We start from the raw sequence: 22,376 nt of genomic DNA, 5'->3' as shown, positions 1-22,376 counted from the left end.
TTCAAAATTTCCTTTCAATCCCTTTCCAAAAGAGACCTACTTGTAATATTTGGAAGGAGTATTTTATCCCTTTAAGAGATCCATTGTAAAATCCTTTCAACTCACTCTTTATCCCTCATTTTATGAGAGGGATTAACTTAATAAAAGGTTACCTTTTCTTGGGAGTCAGGGGAATTTTGCGCTAGGCATCCCCCCTTCCCCATTTGGGGAAAGTGTTCATTTGACTTAATTAGATTGTTGGTCGTTTTTTAATTATTTCCTAAGTCTAAACTTAGGGAATATGACTAATTAATCAGAATGAATTAAGTTATGGTGTGAATCTTCTAGAAACTCACACGACTTCTAGTTAATCCTAGCCATAGATTAAGATCCAATCTTGGCCGTTGAAGTCTCAACAAAGGGTTATAAGAAGAAAGTCCAAGGGGCTTGGAGAATACACTTGCAGAGTTCGACTTTGCTGAGAAATCAATTTCCAGAGTAGCAGCTGTGTGCTGCTGGAAGTGATTTAGTGAGGTCGAAGCAGTGAGAGAGGGGCAGAGATAGTGAGGCTGGAGGAAGCCTTTCCAGTCCGATGAGTGCATCGCAGAGAGATAGTGATTGCCATAGAGAGGTGGTGCAGAGCCCTCTTGGGGAGATTTCCTTTTTGCTGGGAGAAGTCGAGATTCTGAGCCAGAAGTTGGGCAGAGGATCCAGAGGCAAAGAGTATCAGTTTCCCAGACAACAGCTGACGAGATAGTGAGAGGAGACGCAGTTTCGAGCTTGTGGGATGCAGTAACTGCGTAGGTTGATGCAATGACTATGCAGAGGGAGCAGGGAGCAGCTCAATTCGAGTTGAGGTCAGTGTGGGATCGCCTGCGGAGTGGGAAATTTTTCTCACTAGTGATTATTGCTAGTTATTTCTCCGTTCGGATTACTAGTTTAAGCATCCATAGTTTGTACTCAGATTTTCACTACTGCATAATACCCTCAGCTGTAGAACCGGTTTTCCTGAGTTGGGTTTTTCTGGGGACTTAGTCCAAAAATAACGGTGTATTTTGTGTGCGTGCATCTATTTCTTCCAACGTTTTTATTTCTTCCGCAGTATTTGTTTTGTGAATGTTGCAGTGTATTTGTTTCGATATTTGCCGTAGTACAAAACAAATTATCTGTTTAATTAAATTAACAAATAGAAGAAATAACATTAGTTGCTGCAATAGGATTCAGGGTTAGCCAAATTTTCACAGTCTCCCATCTAGGCCTTGAGAGAGTGACGTATGGCACCCAAAGGATGGTTTTTGGACATGGAGGCACTTCTTGAGGCTTCACCTCAAGATTTGGAGTTGATTATGATGGTGGGGCATCTCCTTAGCCCATTCCACACCTTGTGGAATTTATTGCTCAAAAAGGAGATGATGTCATGCTTTTGGAGGATATTGACCCGTATGTGTCGGAATTTATGGCATTATTTTATTGTTTTAAGCTATGGGGTTGGCTTGTAGCCCCTTGTCTTGTCAAACACTCAAAGTCAAACTTGTTTTAGGGCTTGTAGGTTTAATTATTTGTAAAATTGAAGGGATATACCCCATATACATAAAGGATGTGTCCCCTTCTTTTCATCATGACATGTGTGACTTCAACCTCCTTAGAGAGAGTGCAAATTGCTTTTGTCTAACTCACTACTTGGCACAATGTGATTTTTATGGAGCATGTTTATATTGGAGATTTATTTTTGCACTAGAGATGTCTTTTTGGAATTGAAAGAATGCTTTCTTGGTGGAATTTGTAAGTTTATTGCTGATTTTCTATATTTTGCATGTGAATGAATTTATGCTAGGGTTTCTAAATGTTCTATGACTAAATGCATATTGTTTATTGGAAATCTTAGTGAAATTTTGCATGTTAAAATTATTCTTCCTTGAAATCTATAGAAGAACTCCTAGGGTGCATCTTCTATATTTAATTTCTCCCCTTACAAAAGATGATAGCTAGGTTTTTTCAAGAGGAAAATGATTCTCCCCTCCTTACTCCAATCAATTTTTATTTTCCTTTAAAATTTGCCCTAAAATTTCATTAGCCCAAGTAGGATTAGGCACTGGCTAAGGTTTTGTTGATAAAAAAATCTATCAAAACCTAAATATTTTCCTTTTCTTACATCTCTTAGGCTTTTTAATTCAAGTCGCTAGTGCTTTTCTGGGACCGATTTGGCGTAGAGTTGAGTTTGGGTGGATGCTTGTGTATGATATTCCAAGGTTTTCCCTCATTAACCTTTTAAATGCAAAATCTAGCATTAATATTGGTGAAAGCTCTCTATTTAGGGTTGACATCATCTTTTCCAAGCTCCTGCATCATTAAAACCCTAGTCCCTAGCCAAGCTTCAACTTGAAGCCTATTTGAGGGTTCCCCTATTCCTTTGTTGACTTTAATCATTGAGGGAATCCTTTCTTTGACTTCTACATGTATAGATACTCCTTATCATTGCATATCAATAAACCTTAATTTGTAGTAGTCCTCAACTAGTTTAGAGCTAGAATACTTGTTCCTTTATAAAGAAGATTTGAGGCTATTTAGCTTTAAGGTATCTGTACTTAGACCGATCTATTGATTTGTGGTAGCATTGGATGTGCTCTAGCGATGAAAATTCGTGGAGAGGCTAAGGCACATAAGATCTCCAAGACCCAGAAATGGTTTGGGGAAATTCCACCCCATTGGAGAGATATTAAAATAATTAATATTTTTAATGGGGTCCCTAAGTTTAAAATTAGGAAAATTAAAATATTAATGGGTATTAATATAAAACTGGGTGAGAATGTTCTAAATGACATGGATCGAGCCAAATCTAATCTTAGCCATTGATTAGGGACTTAATCTCAGCCGTTGAAGACTCAACAGGAAAAGTATAAGAGGAGGCTTGAGGGTCATTTGGAAATACACCAAAATTGATTAGTCAGTTTGATTTTCTGGACTGGGGTTTTGCTGAGAGAATCGAGCTAGTGATCTGTTGCAGCGAGGGCAGTTTGGCACGAGGCCGAGAATACATAGCAAAGAGGCAGAGATAGTGCCATAGAGACAGTGCAGAGCCTGGAGAGGCTGATGCAGGCAACTGGGAGCTACGCAGAGGTTGAAGAGGCCAACGTGGGTGATGCAGAGGGTCTGAGGGCTGACGCAGAGAGCCAAGGGGTTGACATAGAGGCTTCAGTAGCTGCGCAGAGGCTAGCAGAGCTGACGCAGGGCCAAGAGGCAGTGCCGAGAGATTTTTCGTGGGGCAGACTGAGTGCTGGTGAGCTGGGAAGGGTGACGCAGTCCCTGTAGAGTGATGCAAAGCAGAGAAGCTTGGAGCAGCTTTCGCTGTCCAGCTAAGGAGCTTCCATAGTTGCTGTGGGATCGTTCATCCGGTGATTGATCAACCGGAATATCTGTCTCCGAGGAGAGGTACTACTGCCGAGGGCATTCTCTATTGGGTGAGCCATTTCTGGCACCCTAGATGTATTAAAAAATTGCATAATAATAAAACCCTCATATCTGCTGCACCGATTTTCCGCATTGGGTTTTTCCGGGGACGATTGTCCAAAAATAACGGTCTCCCTTGTGTGTTTGTCTCAGTTATTTTAGTTGCTGATCTGTATATGAGTTAAGGCTGCATTTGTGTTTATTTCAGTATTTATATTTATAAATAACTTGTTAATGGAATGAACAAGTAGGAGAAATTAAACCAGATAATGCAGTAGGGATTTCTAATGTGTCAGACTTAGAAATTTCAACATGGTATTAGAGCGTTGCAGATCACAGGAGAACTGAAGGCACCAACACTAATCTAAAGAATTTGTAGTAGTAGTAGCTGTCCCGAGAGACATCGTTGTTCCATAGCAGACACAACAGAGAAGAAGTGATGCAGAGGGCTTGCGTCATCATTTCAAGCCAGGAGGAGGGCTAGGGCAGAGGTAGAGAGGGGCGTCATCATTTCCAGACTGACTGGGATGTCAGTATTTGGGGGAAGTCAGTTACCTACTTCTCGGTAACTGAGTTGCAGTGCAATAGTTAGTAGTGGCAGTGCTAGGGGCAGCATATTGAGAGGGAGATGTAGTATAGATGTGGCAGTGGCAGTGGCAGTGGCATGTCATGGGCAACAATACAGGATGCAGCAGTGCATTTAATGTGAGGCAGCAGAACAAGCACCAACACAGGTACCGGTACGGAGGATCAATGTGATGTTTCCATGGTGAAACATTACTAGAGCACATTCCTCGCTAAGAGGGAGGGTTGATTTGTGGTAGCATCAGATGTGTTATTGCCATGAAAATTGGTGGAGAGGCTAAGGCACATAAGATCTCCAAGACCTAGAAATGGTTTGGGGAACTTCCACCCGCTTGGAGAGAGATTAAAATAATTAATATTTTTAATGGGGTTCCTAAGTTTAAACATAGGAAAATTAAAATATTAATGGGTATTAATATAAAACTGGGTGAGAATGTTCTAAATGACATGGATCAAGCCAAATCTAATCTTAGCCGTTGATTAGGGACTTAATCTCGGCCGTTGAAGACTCAACAAGAAAAGTATAAGAGGAGGCTTGAGGGTCAGTTGGAGATACACCAAAATTGATCAGTCAGTTCGATTTTCTGGAGCGGGGTTTTGCTGAGAGAATCGAGCTAGTGATTTGTTGCAGCGAGGGGTAGTTCGGCACGAGGCCGAGAATACATAGCAGAGAGGCAAAGATAGTGCCAGAGAGACAGTACAGAGCCTGGAGAGGCTAACGCAGAGGCAGCTGGGAGCTACGCAGAGGTTGAAGAGGCTAGCGTGGGTGACGCAGAGGGTCTGAGGGTTGACGCAGAGAGCCAAGGGGTTGATGTAGAGGCTTCAGTAGCTGTGAGAGGCTAGCAAAGCTGATGCAGGGCCAAGAGGCAACACCGAGAGATTTTTTGTGGGGCAGACTGAGTGCTGGTGAGCTAGGAAGGGTGATGCAATCCCTGCAGAGTGACGCAGAGCAGAGGAGAAGCTTGGAGCAGCTTTCGCTATCCAGCTAAGGAGCTTCCATAGTTGCTGTGGGATCGTTCATTCAGTGATTGATCAGTCAGGATATCTGTCTTTGAGGAGAGGTACTACTGTCGAGGGCATTCTCTGTTGGGTGAGCCATTTCTGGCACCCTAGATGTATTCAAAAACTGCATAATAATAAAACCCTCATATTTGCTGCACTGGTTTTCCTGCATTGGGTTTTTCCGGGGACGGTTGTCCAAAAATAACGGTGTCTCTTGTGTGTTTGTCTCTGTTACTTCAGTTGCTGATCTGTATATGAGTTAAGGCTGCATTTGTGTTTATTTCAGTATTTATATTTATAAATAACTTGTTAATGGAATGAACAAGTAGGATAAATTAAACCAGATAATGCAATAGGAATTTCTAACTTGTTAGACTTAGAAATTTCAACACAATCATATCACCTAGAGCCCTCTAATTAGAATACCCTTATAGGTGAATACATGGAAGCCTCCCTTGTGGTGAAATTCCACTAAACAACCGGAGGAAGATTGTTGAGGTGACAATGGAAATCCTTCCTCATTGTTATCATAGGGTCTGGATCTTGCCTTGTGAATTTCCTCACAATGCCCGCTACCTATGTGGCTTTCAGACCTTGTTCATCCAGTCCTTAATCATGGCCTTGAGATGAATGTGGGCAGCAAAGTACCTTGAGAGTGTATTATTGTACTTGTGACAGATAATGCATTCTCTAGAACAAAAATATCAAAGGAATTTCATTAGAGTTACTATCATTACCTCATGGTACAGCTTGAGATTTTTGAGGTCTTTTTGAGAGCCATTGTTTGCTTGATCACTAGAGACAGTTGCTATGCATGAACAGAGTGGAATTCAGATTGAATGATCCATCCTTGGTGCTTGGTTGAGTCATAAAGTGCTCTTTAAGGCTGTGCAGGGAGAAATGTGATGAACAATGCCCAGCACATGCCGGCTAATCAGAGGGGATGACATGCAAATGCAGAAGGATAGTAACAACAAGGAAACATGTGCACCATAACACTTCAAGCTCTAAACCCTAGCTCCCCACTTGTGTCCCTTTGGAAGTCTGCATTTTCAGTAATTATTTTGAAGAGGGAAAAAAATGTTAGACATTATGATTGAGGGGTTTTAAACACAATTAAAAACATTTGTCATTGGCTAAGATATGGATGGAGGAAGGTGAAGCCATCGTTTAAGATAGAAATGAGGAAAAAGACGCTTGCAAGAAGACATCTAAGGCATGACAAGATCAGATTCATATTGTTGTATAAGCAAATATTATGATTGTCACACCAATTTTTGTGGTGAGATTTTAATTATTGAATGGATTGGACATTTAAAAGATGGAAAAAAACACACAAAAAATTTGAAAGTGGTTGTGTTGGAGTCACATTTAATGAGGATGTGTATGCTTTTACTTTAAGGAAGTGAAACAGAGGAAGAAAAGGGTAAGAGGAATATCACTCTACAAAGAATGGTAATTTGGCTCAACTCAGTCACCTGAGTCAAGACTCAAGGCATGGTTAAAACTTGGCAAACTCAGCTAAACTTGAAAATTATGGACAAGTTCAACATACTTGAGTCCTATAAAGTTTTGGACAGGCTCAACATACTTAAGTCTTGACAAATTTGGCGTATACAATCACGTGTTCTAATTTTTATAGTTTTTGATGTCTAAATTATGAATTTCATATGGAATGCTATTATTTCTTATTGTTATTGTCAAATTTAGAATGTTTTATATATCTTTTAGTTTGCCATGTGGTGAGTTGACTGTTAGTGTTTGAGTTGCTGAGTCATTGCGAAGTCTAACTTGTGTGTCATCAATTTATCTATTCATGGATGATGATGGAGGTGACAGAATGTCGAGTTGTTGGATGATAACTTCTGTTACTATAAAAGGAATTTAATTATTTATATAATAATGTTACAGCTCAGGCTTACAATAAGAGTGGATTTAAGAGGCTGCTGCCACACAAGGACCTTACCAAATGACTTCTGATAGGTTCAGGAGTATGGTCTATGGAGTTGGTATCAATGTTAGCCACAAGATGGTCATTGACCATCATTGTAATCTCTGTTGTTTTGTCATCTCTTTCTGTGATCCAATTGGTATTCCCATCATCTTTTAAGAAATTGTGCTCCCTTGCCTCACAAATTCAGTAAAATTTCTAAGATTTTGCCTTGATGTAGTGGCTCAAAGTTCTTTTATTCATGCACAAAATCATGATAGTTACACAGTTATAATGGGTTTGTTGATTTCTTACAGTCTGTCTTCTTTTCTGTTGTCTGTTAGCACATGACAGTTGTGGAACTTGAATCATTAAGGCAGATGTTGAAGGGCTGCAAAAGCATGCTTGCAGCGATGAGTATCCTGTAAGCATAAACTTATGAAATTCTTGGTTTGTGGCACTCCACAAAGATATGTATTTGAAGATGGATGCCTTGCAAACAAGTGCCTTCACAAAGATGTTTACACAGATACAGAGAATCCACAATGAGCTAGTGAAGGCCTACGCTGCACAAAAGAGTTGATCCACAAAGATGTTTGTTTGGATGCTGAGGCCTCGTAAATTATCTGGTTCAACCACATCCAAACCTTTTTAGGTTCCTAGTAGTCTTTTTGTTTCTTCATCAAAATCGTAGTAAATAATTCTTGTCCTTTTATCTTTAGAATTGAATTAAACATTTTCAGCCATACTTACCTGTTTTTGCTGAATTTGCTAGACTGTTTGGGAAGACACATCTTGCATGGCTTTTGAAGCTACCAATTTATGTACTTTATACCTGATATCTGACCTTATGGGATCGTCATGTTTGAACTTTATCTATCTGCAATAAGTTGTTTATGCCATATGATTACTTCTGATAAATTTCAATGAAAGCTTTGTTCATACTCCAGAATGGTTTCTTTTCTTGACCAATGCCTTTTCTTCATGCACTTCCATATTTAGTGGTCACGTATCTCGTTAATTGAGTATTTTCACTGTTCAAGTTTCTGGAAAATGATAATCTGGAAAGAATTTTGAAGTATATCTGCAGTTCTTTTTTCATGTCATTTTAATGTGGTCTTTTTGCAATCAATTGCAAATCTAGACTGATAATCTAGTAACACCACTCCAGTTTACATGGCTAACCATTATGCTTGCAAATCAGCTATGATGAGCTTGGCATCCAGAAAGTATTACCTGACACAACTTTCATTCGACGCTGGAGTCATAAGATAGAAGCAGTTGTTATAACACATGGCCATGAGGATCATATTGGAGCCTTGCCTTGGGTAACATTACCTCTTTAAGCACATTTTAAATGCACCTCTGTAATTGTGAGATGTTCATAGAACTTCATTTTTTTGGGTGGGATATTTTCTTTTTGATTTTCTGGTCCTTATTTTGTATTTATTGAGATTGCATTCCTCCCTTCCAAGATGGTATATGTGAACTGATATTTTTAATTTTTTTGTAAATTCAAAGATCTTGTCTACGTGTAACGTTCAGTAACTGTTGCATGTCAAGAAAGTGTTAATGCCTTTGAAGTGACTAATGACAAATAGAAATTAGTAAATATATTATGCCCTCTTAAATTGGATAAGATCCTCGTCATCTTTCCAAATTAAATGATACTCAAGTATTAATAAGCTATGTGACCTTTTTCTAGAGTTCAGTTGTAATCCTGGTTTGAAAATTTTAACTTGTCAAGTCTAGGAGGCATATGTGATTCGATCTTTTTTTATTTTTTATTTATTTTCACCCTTTAGTTTATCTTTATCTGAAGAGGAAGGGAACTGGAATTGAATGGATAATTAAGTATTGCACATATGTTATAAGAATCGTTCTCAGTTTGATACTTCTAGTACGAAATTGGATTATTTTCTGTGGAGGAAAAAGAAACAACTGCTTTCATGGTTTCTATTATTTTTTCCCCTTCAAAAGGTACTGGTTGTACTAAGGTGCAGTGCCCTATTTTCGTTTCTAGATGGAACTGGTCGTTGCTCTGTAATTTTATCTACAGAATAATTCTTGTGTTGGGTTAGCATCAAATACAGAATATATGCATGCACACCCATTTCTGTTATATGCCTGCCTTAGAATTCTAAGTTGCAGATGTGTAAATTGTGATATTGTTGTCCCTTGGAACAGGTTATTCCAGCGTTGGATTCTTGTACTCCAGTTTTCTCTTCATCATTCACAATGGAGGTATGCTTTCTGATGTAAATATTTGGACTTGAGATATGCAGATTATTTGCATTTTCTGTTTGGGTGTTGCATGAGGAACTGAATTCATTAGTTGGAGTGGTAAAGTAGTATCGTTTTAAAGTCTTAAACTATTCTACATCTTATAAAATACTGATTGGTGAGAAAACTTTCCTTTTGAGTTCACTTAGTTGTTAAAATGGAAGTATACAGACAAATCTGCTTCGTTGGCCTTACTATAAGGGCATATAGTTCAACAATGTTAGGAGCACACCTCTTTCCTTCAAAGCTCGTCATTGTTTGATCTATTATAGAAGCTGATTAGGAACTGATGCCTGAAATATCACTATTGTGCAGTTGATCAAAAGGCGGTTGAAGGAGTTTGGTATTCCAATGCAGAACAGACTTAAAATCTTTAAAATGAGAGAGAGGTTTAGAGCAGGGCCATTTGAGATAGAGCCTATTCGGGTTACACATTCAATTCCAGATTGCTGTGGGTTGGTGCTTAGATGTGAAGATGGGACAATTTTCCATACTGGAGACTGGAAGGTACTGGGCTACTGGATGGGCATTCTAGAAGCAGCTATAAACTTGAATGTAATTCAATTGCTTCTGATAAATGTATATCTGTTTTATAGATTGATGAGTCACCAGTTGATGGAAAAGCTTTTGATCGGCTGGCTTTAGAAGAACTTGCAAAGGAAGGTGTTACCTTGGTAATTTAATCTCATTATATGTTTACAGTGGTACTTTGAAACACCTTTACCTCCCCTGCCTACAATTTGAATGTTGGTTTGTTGACATTTCTGTCTTTCAAGAAAATAAGTCTTCCTCTGTTATTGTTATGCACAACAATGACAGACCAATTTTATGTGCTGACAAGAATATTTTGAAAGAAAGACAGAACTTTCTTTGCATTGGAATTTTATAATATTACTTGAAAAGTAGAATAACATAAGCTGTTATATGTTGATGTCCGTAACAGCTCTACTCTGCTTCAATAGTGGTGTCGTATTCAATATCTCCAATTAATCATTGTCTATGGGAAGTTATCCATATGATATAAATTAGTCGATATATTTTGTGAAGTTTTTAGAAAGGAAGAACTGAATTCAATTAAAATTTATGGTGTACGGAACTTAATGGTGCAAGCTGATGTCTCATGTAACTCTCTTTTATGATTTAATCATGAATGCATAGTATAATTAATAAAATTTTGCCTACAACACGAAAAACATAGTAATTCTGCTTTGTTTTTTTTTCACCTGCTATCTTATCAGGCGTCAAATGCTGGTTGGCCTAGTTGTTGAGTACAACCTTTTCTAATTTCTATGAGGAATCTTTGTAAGAGACATGCTAGCCCTTTCCCTGTGTTTGTATTATATGTGCTCCGTTGGACATAATCCTTAGCGATTTTTGTCCTGTAAATAAAATTGTAAATAAATAAAAGTAGGAGAATGTGAAGATGAAGGGACCCCTGGAAAATGAAATGAGGAGTCACCCCCTTGTATAAATTTGATTGCACATTAATGGAAATCATCTCGTGGAGTTACTCATCCTGATCTGACATAATATCAGAGCCCAGACTTAGGTGTTAGGTTTTCTGCTTGTGTACAAACCATATGTCTGCCTTGCTCCGGTGTAGCTCCCTTCTGTGCACCCTTTCGGCTCAGATATCTGTGGCAATGCCCTACCTTTCTGTGCATTTGTCATAGCAGAGACTTGTCAGCTCTCTCAGGTCTGCAATCCTGCTAATCCTGGCTACTCTGTAGAAATACCTTTGAAGTTTGATCCCGTTCTGAGTTTTCCCACTTTCCTCTTCACTTGATTCTCTATTTGTCTGTCCGGAGTGATGCTCCAATTCCCTTACCGTCCTGAACATCTTTGCGTAGAGCTTCCCGTACAATATTTTCCTTGCATAGACCATGGAATTTGTTGTTAGTCGTTGTAAAGAAAGCCTCTATCTATTCTTTGATTCTCTCCCTTCCTCATTGAATTACGAAGGGAAATTTGTAATTGTTCTTTGCAGGTGTTAGTTCGAGATAAACTGTTCTTCAAAATCTGGGCAAGGTAATTGAAAGATGACAGTGGATCCTTTATTGAGCACCGTGTAGCAGCTGCTTGGCATACTAGACAACCCGGAGAAGCTCCTCAATGACAGACTTGTTGAATGGCGTTGTCATTGATGTCAACCCTGGAGTTTGACTTTGACTAAACACCTGTCATTGATGTCAAACTGTAAATAAATGCTCTTAATATTTGTCTGAATTACATTGAGTTGGAAGCTCTACTTTTGGATGGTTGAAAACCCTAGTTCTAGAGTTTGAATGTCCTGGTCAATGGACAGACCCCGAACTTGTTCAAGGTTTATTAAAAAGAAAATCATGGAATTTGTCATGGAGATCCTCACCAATGGATTCTCCTCATCAAGACGATTTTGGTAGTATGAGGCACGCCTCGAGAGGCCTCCCGGTTTGAGAGATATTCAAGTTGAAACCATATGGTATAGTCACCTTGGTCAAGTCAAAGGTCAAAGGGAAATTGAATAAGTTTAATATAATGGTCCAAGGACAATTAAAATTAAAATTATATATATATATATATATATATATATATATATCTATAAAATAAGCATGATAAAGGGTCCATGGTTTAAAATAAAAATAATAATAATAAATAAACAAAAATAAAAAAATGACTTTATGAGTAGTATGGATATAATCAACACTTAATGAAGCGACCCATTGACTTAGCGCACATTGAATTGAGATGAACTATTAGAAGTTTTGGAGATTGATATTTATTTATTCATATGGCTTTTGGATATGTTGGCGTTGGCATCTTGTTAGCTCATTCATATTCATTGCTCCACAACCTATAAAATGGCACCTAGTCTCTCCATCTAAGATCATGAAAATAATGAACATCTTTTGATCTATTGAGCTCTGAAGTTACAACTTCGGCCCTGTGGTACCGTAGTGACCTAGTTCACCACACCTGTAGCACTTGACCTTCGACAGGTCCTTAATCTTCTTTCTCTGCTCCCCCTCTCCCTGACTGGGACCCTTAGATGCTAGGGCCACATTCTCCTCCTCCTCCACCTGTTTCTGTTCGCTATTGCTGCCATTGATGGAGGTCTTTAGAAGAGCTTGCCTCAATTCCTAAGTTACCGGATCCGGCAGGGGGAGGGCCAAGATCCGCGGATCCGATCCGGATCTGGATCCACCTAAATACGTAGAAAATACAACATGCAGGCGGATCAGCGAAATTAGGAAACGGATCCCTGTCAACTGAAACGGATCGAAATTCTGTAGCGGCTGTATGGTAGCCGGACATGTTGCACGAAAAAATCCTGTGCTCTATGCTTTCTCGATCATTCGTCATGCCGGCGGAAACAGCTACGGGTGCATAAGTCATGCCGGCAGAAACAATTACGGGCCCTGGAACAACTACGGGTCCATAGGTAGCTGGCAGAAACAACTACGGGTCCATAGGTCATGCCGGCAGAAACAATTACGAGTCCATACGTCATGCCGGCAGAAACAATTACGAGTCCTCTCATGAGCCATTTTAATTTTGATTTAATCGATTTTTTTAAGCTATAATTTTATTCCATTGATACGAATTTTGACGGGTTGCTATCGCGTTGTTTTCAATTTTAAACCAAATTTTCAAAAAAATAATAAAACAGTGAAATTTTGTTGGAATGCACGAAGACTTGCCCAAAATATACAGAAAATCAAATCTGTTAACTTAACACGTGGTGTAAACCAATAGGCAATAAGACAATCTTTTTGTCAATAGTCAATACGATAAAAATAAAATTACAATATTATTACAGCGTTATGTTTATATATAAAATACAATAATTATAGATATTTGATTACAATGAAAATATATATCATGTTTATAAAAAAAAAATTTACACACATATCAAATTAATTATTTTAATTAGTTTTCTTTTTTGTGGGATAAATACCCAAAAATTGAAATATCTTAGTAGATATATCTTACTTTATGGATTACTTAGAAAATAGTTAAATGTGGGGTTTTTTTGGAAATTTTTAATTTTTATTTAAATTACTCAGTTTTAATTTTATGTAGTAGTCTCATTGTTTAATTGTTTTATTTTTTCAATATATTTTGGTGATTTTTTTTGTTTAAATTTATTTAAATTTTGATAAAATTCTGTTGGAATTGTTAATTTGATTTGTCACTAGTGTTTCATACATTTTATGGGATTGAACTTATTTAGACATTTAGAAAAGCATTTTAAACCAAAATATACCTCTAACCAAAAAAATATTTTATCTAATTCTAACCAAATTTTTATAACATGTAATATATTTATAATATATTTAATGGTTTCAGGGAGTATTTGATTTTTGAACTCTAAAGTGTTTTTTTTTTTTTTTTAATTTAAAAAATATTATTATATTTTTTTGTACTTGACGTATCCTTGCCGTATCCGGATCCTGGATTTTCAAAAAACTAGTGGATCCGGATCCGGATCCGTATCCGTATCCGTATCCGTATCCGTATCCGAATCCTGGTAACTTAGCTCAATTCCTCCTGCTGCAAGTCAGCCCATATCATGTCCCAATCTGGTAGCAATTCTCTGCGCAGTATGCTTTGGACAAAGACCTGCCAGTCCTTAGAGACACTATTGATTGCCAATCTCACAAGCTATGTGGGTTGAGGCGTTGTCCCAACAACTGACAATTGGTCCTGGACCTCCTGAATCTTGGTGAGGAAGGGGTCTATGCCTTCCCCCTTCTGCATCCAAATGAGCCTCAACTTATCGAGATACATCTTCCGCTGCTCGGAAGTACCCTAATACAACGTGGCGAGAGCATCCCACATCTGATTGGTAATATCTTTGCTAGCTATATGTGAAACAACATGATCCCAGACTCCATCTAGGATCAATCGTTTCGCCCGTGCCATCTCCTTTATGTACTCCTTGAGCGACTCTGCATCTTGGGGAACTGTTACCATTGCATCAATATATGTTTTCAGGCCAAACTCATCCAGAAGGAAGGACATCCCTGCCTTCTAGATGACGTAGTTGGAAGCTCCATCCAACCTATCCTAGTCACGAAGCCCAGCAGTGGGCATCTCAACAAAATGTTGAAAATCTCCTCTTTATTTCTGCTCAGCTGTTGCTGTGCTATTCATATTCCCTTCTGGAGTGAGAAAATCTGCTCACAACGATTGTTGATCTGCAAGGAAAAATCGAACTTCTTGAGACTAGAAGTTCCCTGAGGAAATTTTTTCCTCTGTGTGTGCTCTTCTTCCTTCCACCTGACGTTGGATCTGCTCTAGTGTATTGCTGCAAAACTTTTGTGTCCAGTTAGAGATCTGCTCAACGAATAAAAAATCTGAGCTGCTCCCTCTGCCTTTGGAATCACTCAATCTGGAAAGATCGAATTGTTCTGCCCCTTACTCAGGAAAATTGAACCTCCACAAGTAATTCGACCTCCTAGAAGAATAACTACGCTGCCCTTGGGAGTTTCTGCCTGCTGCCCACAATGAGCAGTGAAATTCCTTGTCTCTTCGTCTCTGAGCTCTCCGACTGATCAACTGTGCTCTGACACCATATGAAAATTCCAATACTGAATCCTATTGCAACAACTGAAAATTATTCTCCTATTTGTTAATTTTATTTAACAATTTATTTGCTGTTTGCTACGACAAATACTGAATAAATCACATTGCAATCTACACAAATAAAACTGCGGAAGAATAAACGTTGGAAGAAATGCTAGCACACATAAAAAATTAACACAATTATTTTTTGGACAAAAGTCCCTAGAAAAACCCAACTTGGGAAAACTAGTGCAGCAGATGAGGGTTTTAATATTATGCAACAGTGAAAAATCTGAGTACAATCTGGATGCCTGAAACTGGCAATCCACAACAAGAAAATCTGGGCAAAATATTGAAGGGAATTTCCCTTCTCCCATAGGCAATCTCTGGCATGACTTGCCTTCAGAAAACTCGGCCTCCAAACCCCAGCGTGAGCCTCTCTTGTGCTTCCTCTATGCTGTCTGCCACACGTGTGGCTCAAAACTGCCACTGATGAAGTCGTTCTACCTCCAATTGTTGAGGAAATCGTCTCTCCGACCTTCTGGAACCTCTACCCGGCCTCTGGAACTGAGAACTAATTTTCTCACCAGCAAATCGATCTACCTGCTGAAGCTACTGCGCAGAGCCTCTGCGCCGACTCTCTGGGATAACTTGGCCCTCTTGCTGCTGCCTCTCTGGATCTGGAAAATCTTCCTTCGAATCACTATCCCTACCCCTCTCACACTGCTTCGATCTCTAGCTCTCTCTCTGGTAATTGACTACTGCTACTCTGGAAATCGATCTACGCGGAAATCGAATCTCTGAAGTGTCTTCTCCATCACCAAATTGACCTTCTCTTATAATCCTCTGGTGGAGCACCAACGGCCAAGATTAAAACTTAATTAATGGCTAAGATCACCTTTGGATCGATTTGTGTGAGCTTCTAGATGATTCTCACCTTATCTCAATTAATATTGATTAATTAACCATATTACCTAAGTTTAGACTTAGGAAATATTTAAAAAACGGCTAATAATCTAATTGAGACACTTCTAGGCAGAATTTCCAGAAACGATTTCTGGGTTTTGGAGATCTCATGTATTCTAGCCTCTCCACCAAATTTCGTGGCTAGAACACATCCGATGCTATAAAAACTGACAGGACTATGTATCTTTGCTAAACATTTGATGGACATCTAATAGAAGAAGTATCTGGTTGGGTTTTCCCCCTTGTGGGGATTTTCCTTTGTCTTTGCCCTAAATCTCTGTCTCATTGATCTTGGCTATCTTCTATTGTGCATATTTTTTATTGTTCTATCGACAATTGCTTACAACTATTGGGTGATTGAAATTGAAATTGAAAAAGTGATTGCTACTGAAAGAAGAAATTGTTTCAGCATAGAACATTGGAAAATTAACACATTAGACGAGGAATGAGAGCTAGTCCTTGTTCTAGAGCAGATTTGAGAGACTACAGAGCGGAATTTGAGGAATAGGACCGTGAAGGAGTATCTGGTGAAGTGGAAGGATTTACTTGTTGAGGATGCCACACGGGAGGGTGAACAGGTGCTCAAACATCCAGAGTTAATGTTGGTTGAGGGTAAGCAATTTTAGGCAGGGAGGACTGTAATGTCCGCAATTGCTTAGGAGACATAAGACGGGGTTTTGCTAGCCTAATAAAGTTCCCGTACGCTAAGGCGGGACATTTTTTAATAAGGGAACATGATTTGCCTAGGAAAAAACATTATAACTGCTTAAGGGGTGAAAAGGGGGACATATCCTAGGCTAATGAAAAGTAAATTTCATTTGATAAAGTAAAAGGTTCCTAAAGTGACTTTATAAAATTAAAAGAGCAAAATGGCCACAAAAATGGCCACTAAATTATAAAAGGGGAAATGTGAGGAGTCTCTCTTCAGTCTATCACTTGCCATTTGAGAAAAAGGGATTTTTGCAGTAAAACTCAGACGTGAACAAAATGCTGGGCTGAAACAGAACTGAGATTATATGAGTCACACAGGTTAATCAAGAGTTGACTATTTGTCCCACACAAATCAACTTGTTTTAGGTTCAGTTGTGCCTAAGAAACTTCAATACTTCGAATTGCCCTAACCAGAACTCAGTGCACAATCCGCAACAATACCATTGCTGGTCGAAAATACCTTTCAGATATACCTTGAAAAAATACCTCTGTCTGAGCTTGTTTCCATCAGATTACATTGAAGCGCTGATTAATTAGGTCTGAGTTTTTTTTTTCTCAGTGCCTCAAGAAAGCTTTAAGAAAAATGCCTTTTCTGCTTTTCTAGATCGAATCCAAGCTAAGTCACCTAACACGGGACACGAAAGACATGGGGATTCGAGTGTCAGATACAGACACGTTGCCCCCCGGAACAGGACAAGTTCGGTTACGTTAATATATATATATATATATATATATATATATATATATATATATATATATATATATATATATATATATATTAAAAATTAGATATTTCTTACACAAATTCTCATTCATGATACAAATTAATTGATTCAAACATAGATCTTCATCTAGATGTAAGCTTTACGAAGTAATGCTATGCATACAAATACAATTGTGACATAAATGATAAATCATAATACATATTCAATTCATCAATGATCCAATAGGAGAAAGACAAGATAGTAAGACACTGTAGTTTTCTCATTAAGTCATCAAAATCAAAATGTGTTACATAGGTAGTGCAATGCCAATGGCAAATAGAAATAGCAAATACAAAACAACTACAAGTCTACAAGCCTCAAGGCAGTAGGTAGCTCATGAGTCATCAATCCTCATCATCAAAATCAACATCACTGTACTCATCATCATGGTCACCACTGCTCTCCTCTACTGCATCCTCCTCCCCTGTATCCAAAGTCATCTCTGCATCTGCTGGTGTGGAGGATGACCCCTCTACAGTATCACCATCATCAAATGTGACAGGCTCTAGCACTGGATCATTGAGATCCAAGTTGGCCAATGCCAACTCAACTGCTGTCCAGACCCATATCATCAAGAAATACATCCCACATCTTTGTCTTTCCCTTCAACCACTCATCCCTCTGCCTGTAAATAAGACGAAGGTTGGTGTGCACATACACCATTGTCTCTGCCCTGGACTGCTCAAGCCTGCTCTTCTTGACACTATACAAATTCCCATATGTGCTCCAATTCCTCTTGCAACAAGAGGATGAAGTCACCTGAGAGAGGAGCCTCGTGGATAACTGTTGTAGAGGAGGGCTATTTTCCCCATGAGTTTCGCACCAAGAATAGGGCTTCTTAGCCTCCCTGTCTATAATCAGATCATATCTTGCAAATCGACCAGTGCTAGTGGAAAACTCTGCAAAGGTATCCTGTACCTCACCAAGGGATGCTCTATCCTGAAAAATATGCCTGAATGCATCTTTCCTCCCCTGTGAGATTTCACCATCCATGTGAGGAGGGAATACGCGGGAAGGTCTGCCATTCAGCCACTCATGGTTGTAGTATTTTAGGTTCAATGAGTGAGCCAAACAATATAAAGGTGTGCAATTCTTGTCGCATTTGCTGACAAGAATATCCTGTATGGTGGTGAAGAAGGCCTCTGGTGATGTCTCATACTTGGGCCACTCACTCTGTAAAATAATGCTTCTTACAGACTCAATCATGGAACCCCATCCCTCATAAACCTCTCTTAGGATGGGTTGGTCTGTATCTGCAAATCAAAGCAAAGAAATGATAGGGTCCATGATCTGAATAAGTAGTTCTACCCTCTCCCACCAAGCATCATCTAACACTTGTCCTTCACTCTTTTAGAGGCTGCTTGATCTGTCTTTTTCCAAAAAGACCAAAACTTTGAAATAACCATGGCCCCAAGAGCAGTCTTGACCTCCCTCAACCTCTTCAACATGATGAATGAAGAGGCAAACCATGTATTCACAATCTTCAATATTGATAGATTGGTGTACTCCTTGTAGATAGTGAGGGCATTTATATGATTTTGTACAAAGTTGCAGATATGCAGTGCATCCTCAATAATGCTTCCAATCCAAAGCACATCAGATGCAATAGATTTAAGTGCTAAGTTCAATGAATGGACAATGCAAGGTGTCCAAAAAACTTGTGGATATTTAGCTTCCACAATCATGTGAACAACCTTGCAAATAGGTGCATAATCTGTAATGATTTGCACACAAGAATCAACACATACATCTTCAATAACTTTAATAAACAACTCACCCATATATTGTGCATCCTTGTATTGTCCAAGTGCATCCATTGATTTCAAGAAAACAAGACCATTCAAGGAAGACACCATGAAGTTGATGAGTGGGTGTTGTGCTAGATCTGTCCATCCATCAGAAACAATGCTAACCCCAGATGTTGGCCACGCTGATTTAATAGGATCAAGCATTTTTTCCACCTCTTTTTTTGCCTTCGTCAACAATGTGGTTCTAAGCTTCTCAGACCCATGAGGCACATACCCTGATGGAGCCCCTTGAGTTAGAGCTCGACACATCTCAATAAATAGAGGTGAGCGTGCAACATTAAAGGATATGAAGTTTTGATAGAAAAAAAGGCAATGGTGAGATCAAGCTCTTCCTGTTTCTCTTTCTGAAAAATCTTGTCCATTGGACCAAGTGAAATTGCCTTTCTTTTTGCTGCTTGTTCCCCACCAGAACTCTCAAATGGGAATTTGTTGCTGCTTTTCCTCAAGAATGGAAGGGGGTCATCATTCTTGTTTTTTTTAGATTTTGCAGCCACATTTGCCATACCAACATTGGCCTCTCTTTCCATTTCTTTCCTCTTTGGTAAAGGCACCTTTGTACAAGCTGCAATTCCACAACTTGGTAAAGCCAACAAATGAGCTTTCACACGGTAATATGTGCTCGTGAAATTAGTGTTGCAATAGCTGCATTTCCAACTCACATTGCCTCCTCCCTTCACCTTGCTGCTTGGCCCTTGCTCTCTTGTGACATATTTCCACAAGGGATATTTGTTATCTTGAGGAGGATGTCTTCCCTCAACATTTGAAGCTGTTGTTGCAGCCCCACTTGCAATAGAGGGAACACTTGCAGCAGACCCTGATGAAATTGGGAGAGGAGGGGCATCTCCAATGGGGACATTCTTCCCCTTCCTTTGCCCCTTCCCTGCTGCCCTTGATTGAGCCATGAATGCTATAAAAAAAAACAAAAAATGCACAAATTTGTAAAAGAAATGCACATGCAAACTGCTGTAATAAAAATGCAAAAAAAATAGAGAGAAAATGCACTTACTTGTTGCTTGAATCTCCTTGAAAATGCTCCCACACCCTTTTCTCTTTGCTCTCACACACCCACAACAAACCCATAGCAAACAAGAGAGGTAATTGTGAAATTAGAATGGCCAAATCGACCTTTTAACGCGAGTAAAGGTCCGAAAATCGAGATTCGTGTCCCAGAATTGGGACACGATCATGTCCTAATCAAACACGACTGAACACGATTGGAAGGACACGAATCTGACCGAATCGTGTCCGATTCGCCCGATTCGGGACACGGTGGGCTAGGGGGACGAATTCGGTTTCATAGAATCCAAGAGAGGCTGAAATAATATGCCAAAATAAAACCACAAGTTGTGCCCTAGGAGGGCCCAAAAACATCAAATAGGACTGATGATGAAACTAGATCTTGGCCTTCACAAATTGCTTGACTTTACACCACGAATTACCTTAGAAATAACACAACTAACGTTGCCTAAAGAGGTCTGAATGATCACAAAAGATTTTCAGGAAGAGGCCGAATTTTTTTTAGTACTTCCACAAATTGCCTCAGGGAAATGTTACTAGTATCTGCAAAATATGTTCAAAACCCCAACGAAAGCCAAAAACAAAATAAAAAGATCACCCTTAAACCCGGAACAAGACTATCTTTAGAACTTCGACCTCCTCTTTGGATTTGCTTGACTACTCCAGGCCACAGACTTCAATTTCACAGGGAATACTTCAAGATGAGCATTCAAGGTTCTGTCTTTGGAGGGAGGAGTCTCCTTTTTATAGAGATGGAAGGAGGGACTCCTTCATGGAGCCGACTTGAAATCTAAATTTTGATTTTAATTTTGGAGCCAAAATTTCCCACCAACTTTATGACCATTTGAATTTTGATAAATTATTTTTGAAGAAATCTTCCTCCCTTTTTGGCTTTGACTAGAATAGGGTAAGCTCATTTGATTTAATTTCGATGGATAATATAAAGTTTTCTTGTAGTATCTCCCTTGGGGTTCCTTGACCACTAAATGGGGTTCCAATTTTTAAAAGGGCATAACTCCTGAACCGTGAGGAATTATGAGATGTACCACCTATCGTTAGAATCAACATGATAAGGACGATCTAATGAAAGCAATCTTGAACCCAAGAACCCTGATCTTCCTTTTCATTTTTGTTCGTGAAAGTGGGGCTTCTTCTGGCTATTGCTTGGGTTGACATTAATGACAACCTATGAAACCGGATTTGTCCAAAATAGGCCACATGTCCGAATCCCATGAATCCGACACGATTCGATGGGAATTCGAATCCTAAAATGGGACACCACGTGTCCTAACAGGACACCATCGAATCCCGGTCGTGTCCTGATTTTGGGATTCGAATCCCAAAAAAGTGAGGGTTTATGAGGTTTATGAGGTTTGTGAGGGTTTATGCGTGAGGGTTTACAAGGTTTATGAGGTTTGTGAGGGTTTATGAGGTTTGTGAGGGTTTATGAGGGTTTATGAGGTTTGGGAGGGTTTATGAGTGTTTATGAGGTTTGTGAGGGTTTAGATATTTGAATTTTGTATGTACTATGCATGCTATAATGTTACTAACTTTGTAAATAGTAAAACTAACATATAGATGAAGATCTATGTTTGAAATCAATGAATTTGTATCATTAATGAGAGTTTGTGTAAGAAATATCTAATTTTTAATATATATATATATATATATATATATATAAAAAATATATATATATATATATATATATTTTAAATATATATATATATATATATATATATATTTTAAATATATATATATATATATATATATATATTAATAAAATAATATATAACGAATCCTACGTGTCCTGTTTCAGGGGGTCAACGTGTCTGAATCCGACACTCGAATCCCCGTATCCTACGAATCCCGAATCCCCGTGTCAGGTGACTTAGATGACAACTTTAATTCAACAAAAGACATTGGTCTATTGCAAAAAGAGTTCTGAAGTACTTGAACAGGACTTAACAATTTGGACTTAGATATTCAGAGGTGGATGACTTTAGTTTGATTGGATACTCTTATTCAAACTTTGATGGAGATAAAGAAAATTGAGTATTGACTTCATGCTATCTCACGAGTTTTGGTTCAACAACTGTCTCTTGGAGCCTGAGGTCACACAGACAGTCAGTTCTAGCAGATTCCATGACAGAGGTCGATTATGTGGCAGTTGTAGAAACAACAAAAGAGATTGTGTGGCTTAGGAAAATACTTGAAGATCTGCAGGAGAAACAAGTGAATTCCAATCGTCTTCTGGTTGACAATACTTCTGCAATCAAGTTGGCCAAGAATCCCACCATGATCTATCCAAACATATAAACACAAAGTATCATTTGATTT

At 38.8% G+C, this 22,376-nt stretch overlaps 1 protein-coding gene across 4 annotated transcripts in view; it reads left to right on the top strand.

The window, feature by feature from the left end:
* The window catches only part of LOC149150532 (ribonuclease J-like), a 318,852-nt gene that overhangs the window by 90,600 nt on the left and 205,876 nt on the right, over positions 1-22,376 (top strand). For 3 of the 4 annotated variants that reach the window (XM_089437865.1, XM_089437863.1, XM_089437864.1), the window contains exons 3-6: positions 8,148-8,271; positions 9,131-9,187; positions 9,542-9,733; positions 9,823-9,900. In XM_089437865.1, coding sequence (XP_089293991.1) covers positions 8,148-8,271; positions 9,131-9,187; positions 9,542-9,733; positions 9,823-9,900 — 451 coding nt within the window. The remainder of the gene's footprint in view (positions 1-8,147; positions 8,272-9,130; positions 9,188-9,541; positions 9,734-9,822; positions 9,901-22,376) is intronic. The other variant, XM_089437866.1, reaches the window with a different exon arrangement.

This window comes from Pinus tabuliformis, chromosome 9 (assembly GCF_031772625.1).
Source record: "Pinus tabuliformis cultivar Carrire ecotype Pingquan chromosome 9, CPIR1, whole genome shotgun sequence".
Taxonomy (NCBI): Eukaryota; Viridiplantae; Streptophyta; class Pinopsida; order Pinales; family Pinaceae; genus Pinus; species Pinus tabuliformis.
Note: the sequence above shows the minus strand (reverse complement) of the source record. Positions and strands in the feature narration are given on the sequence as shown.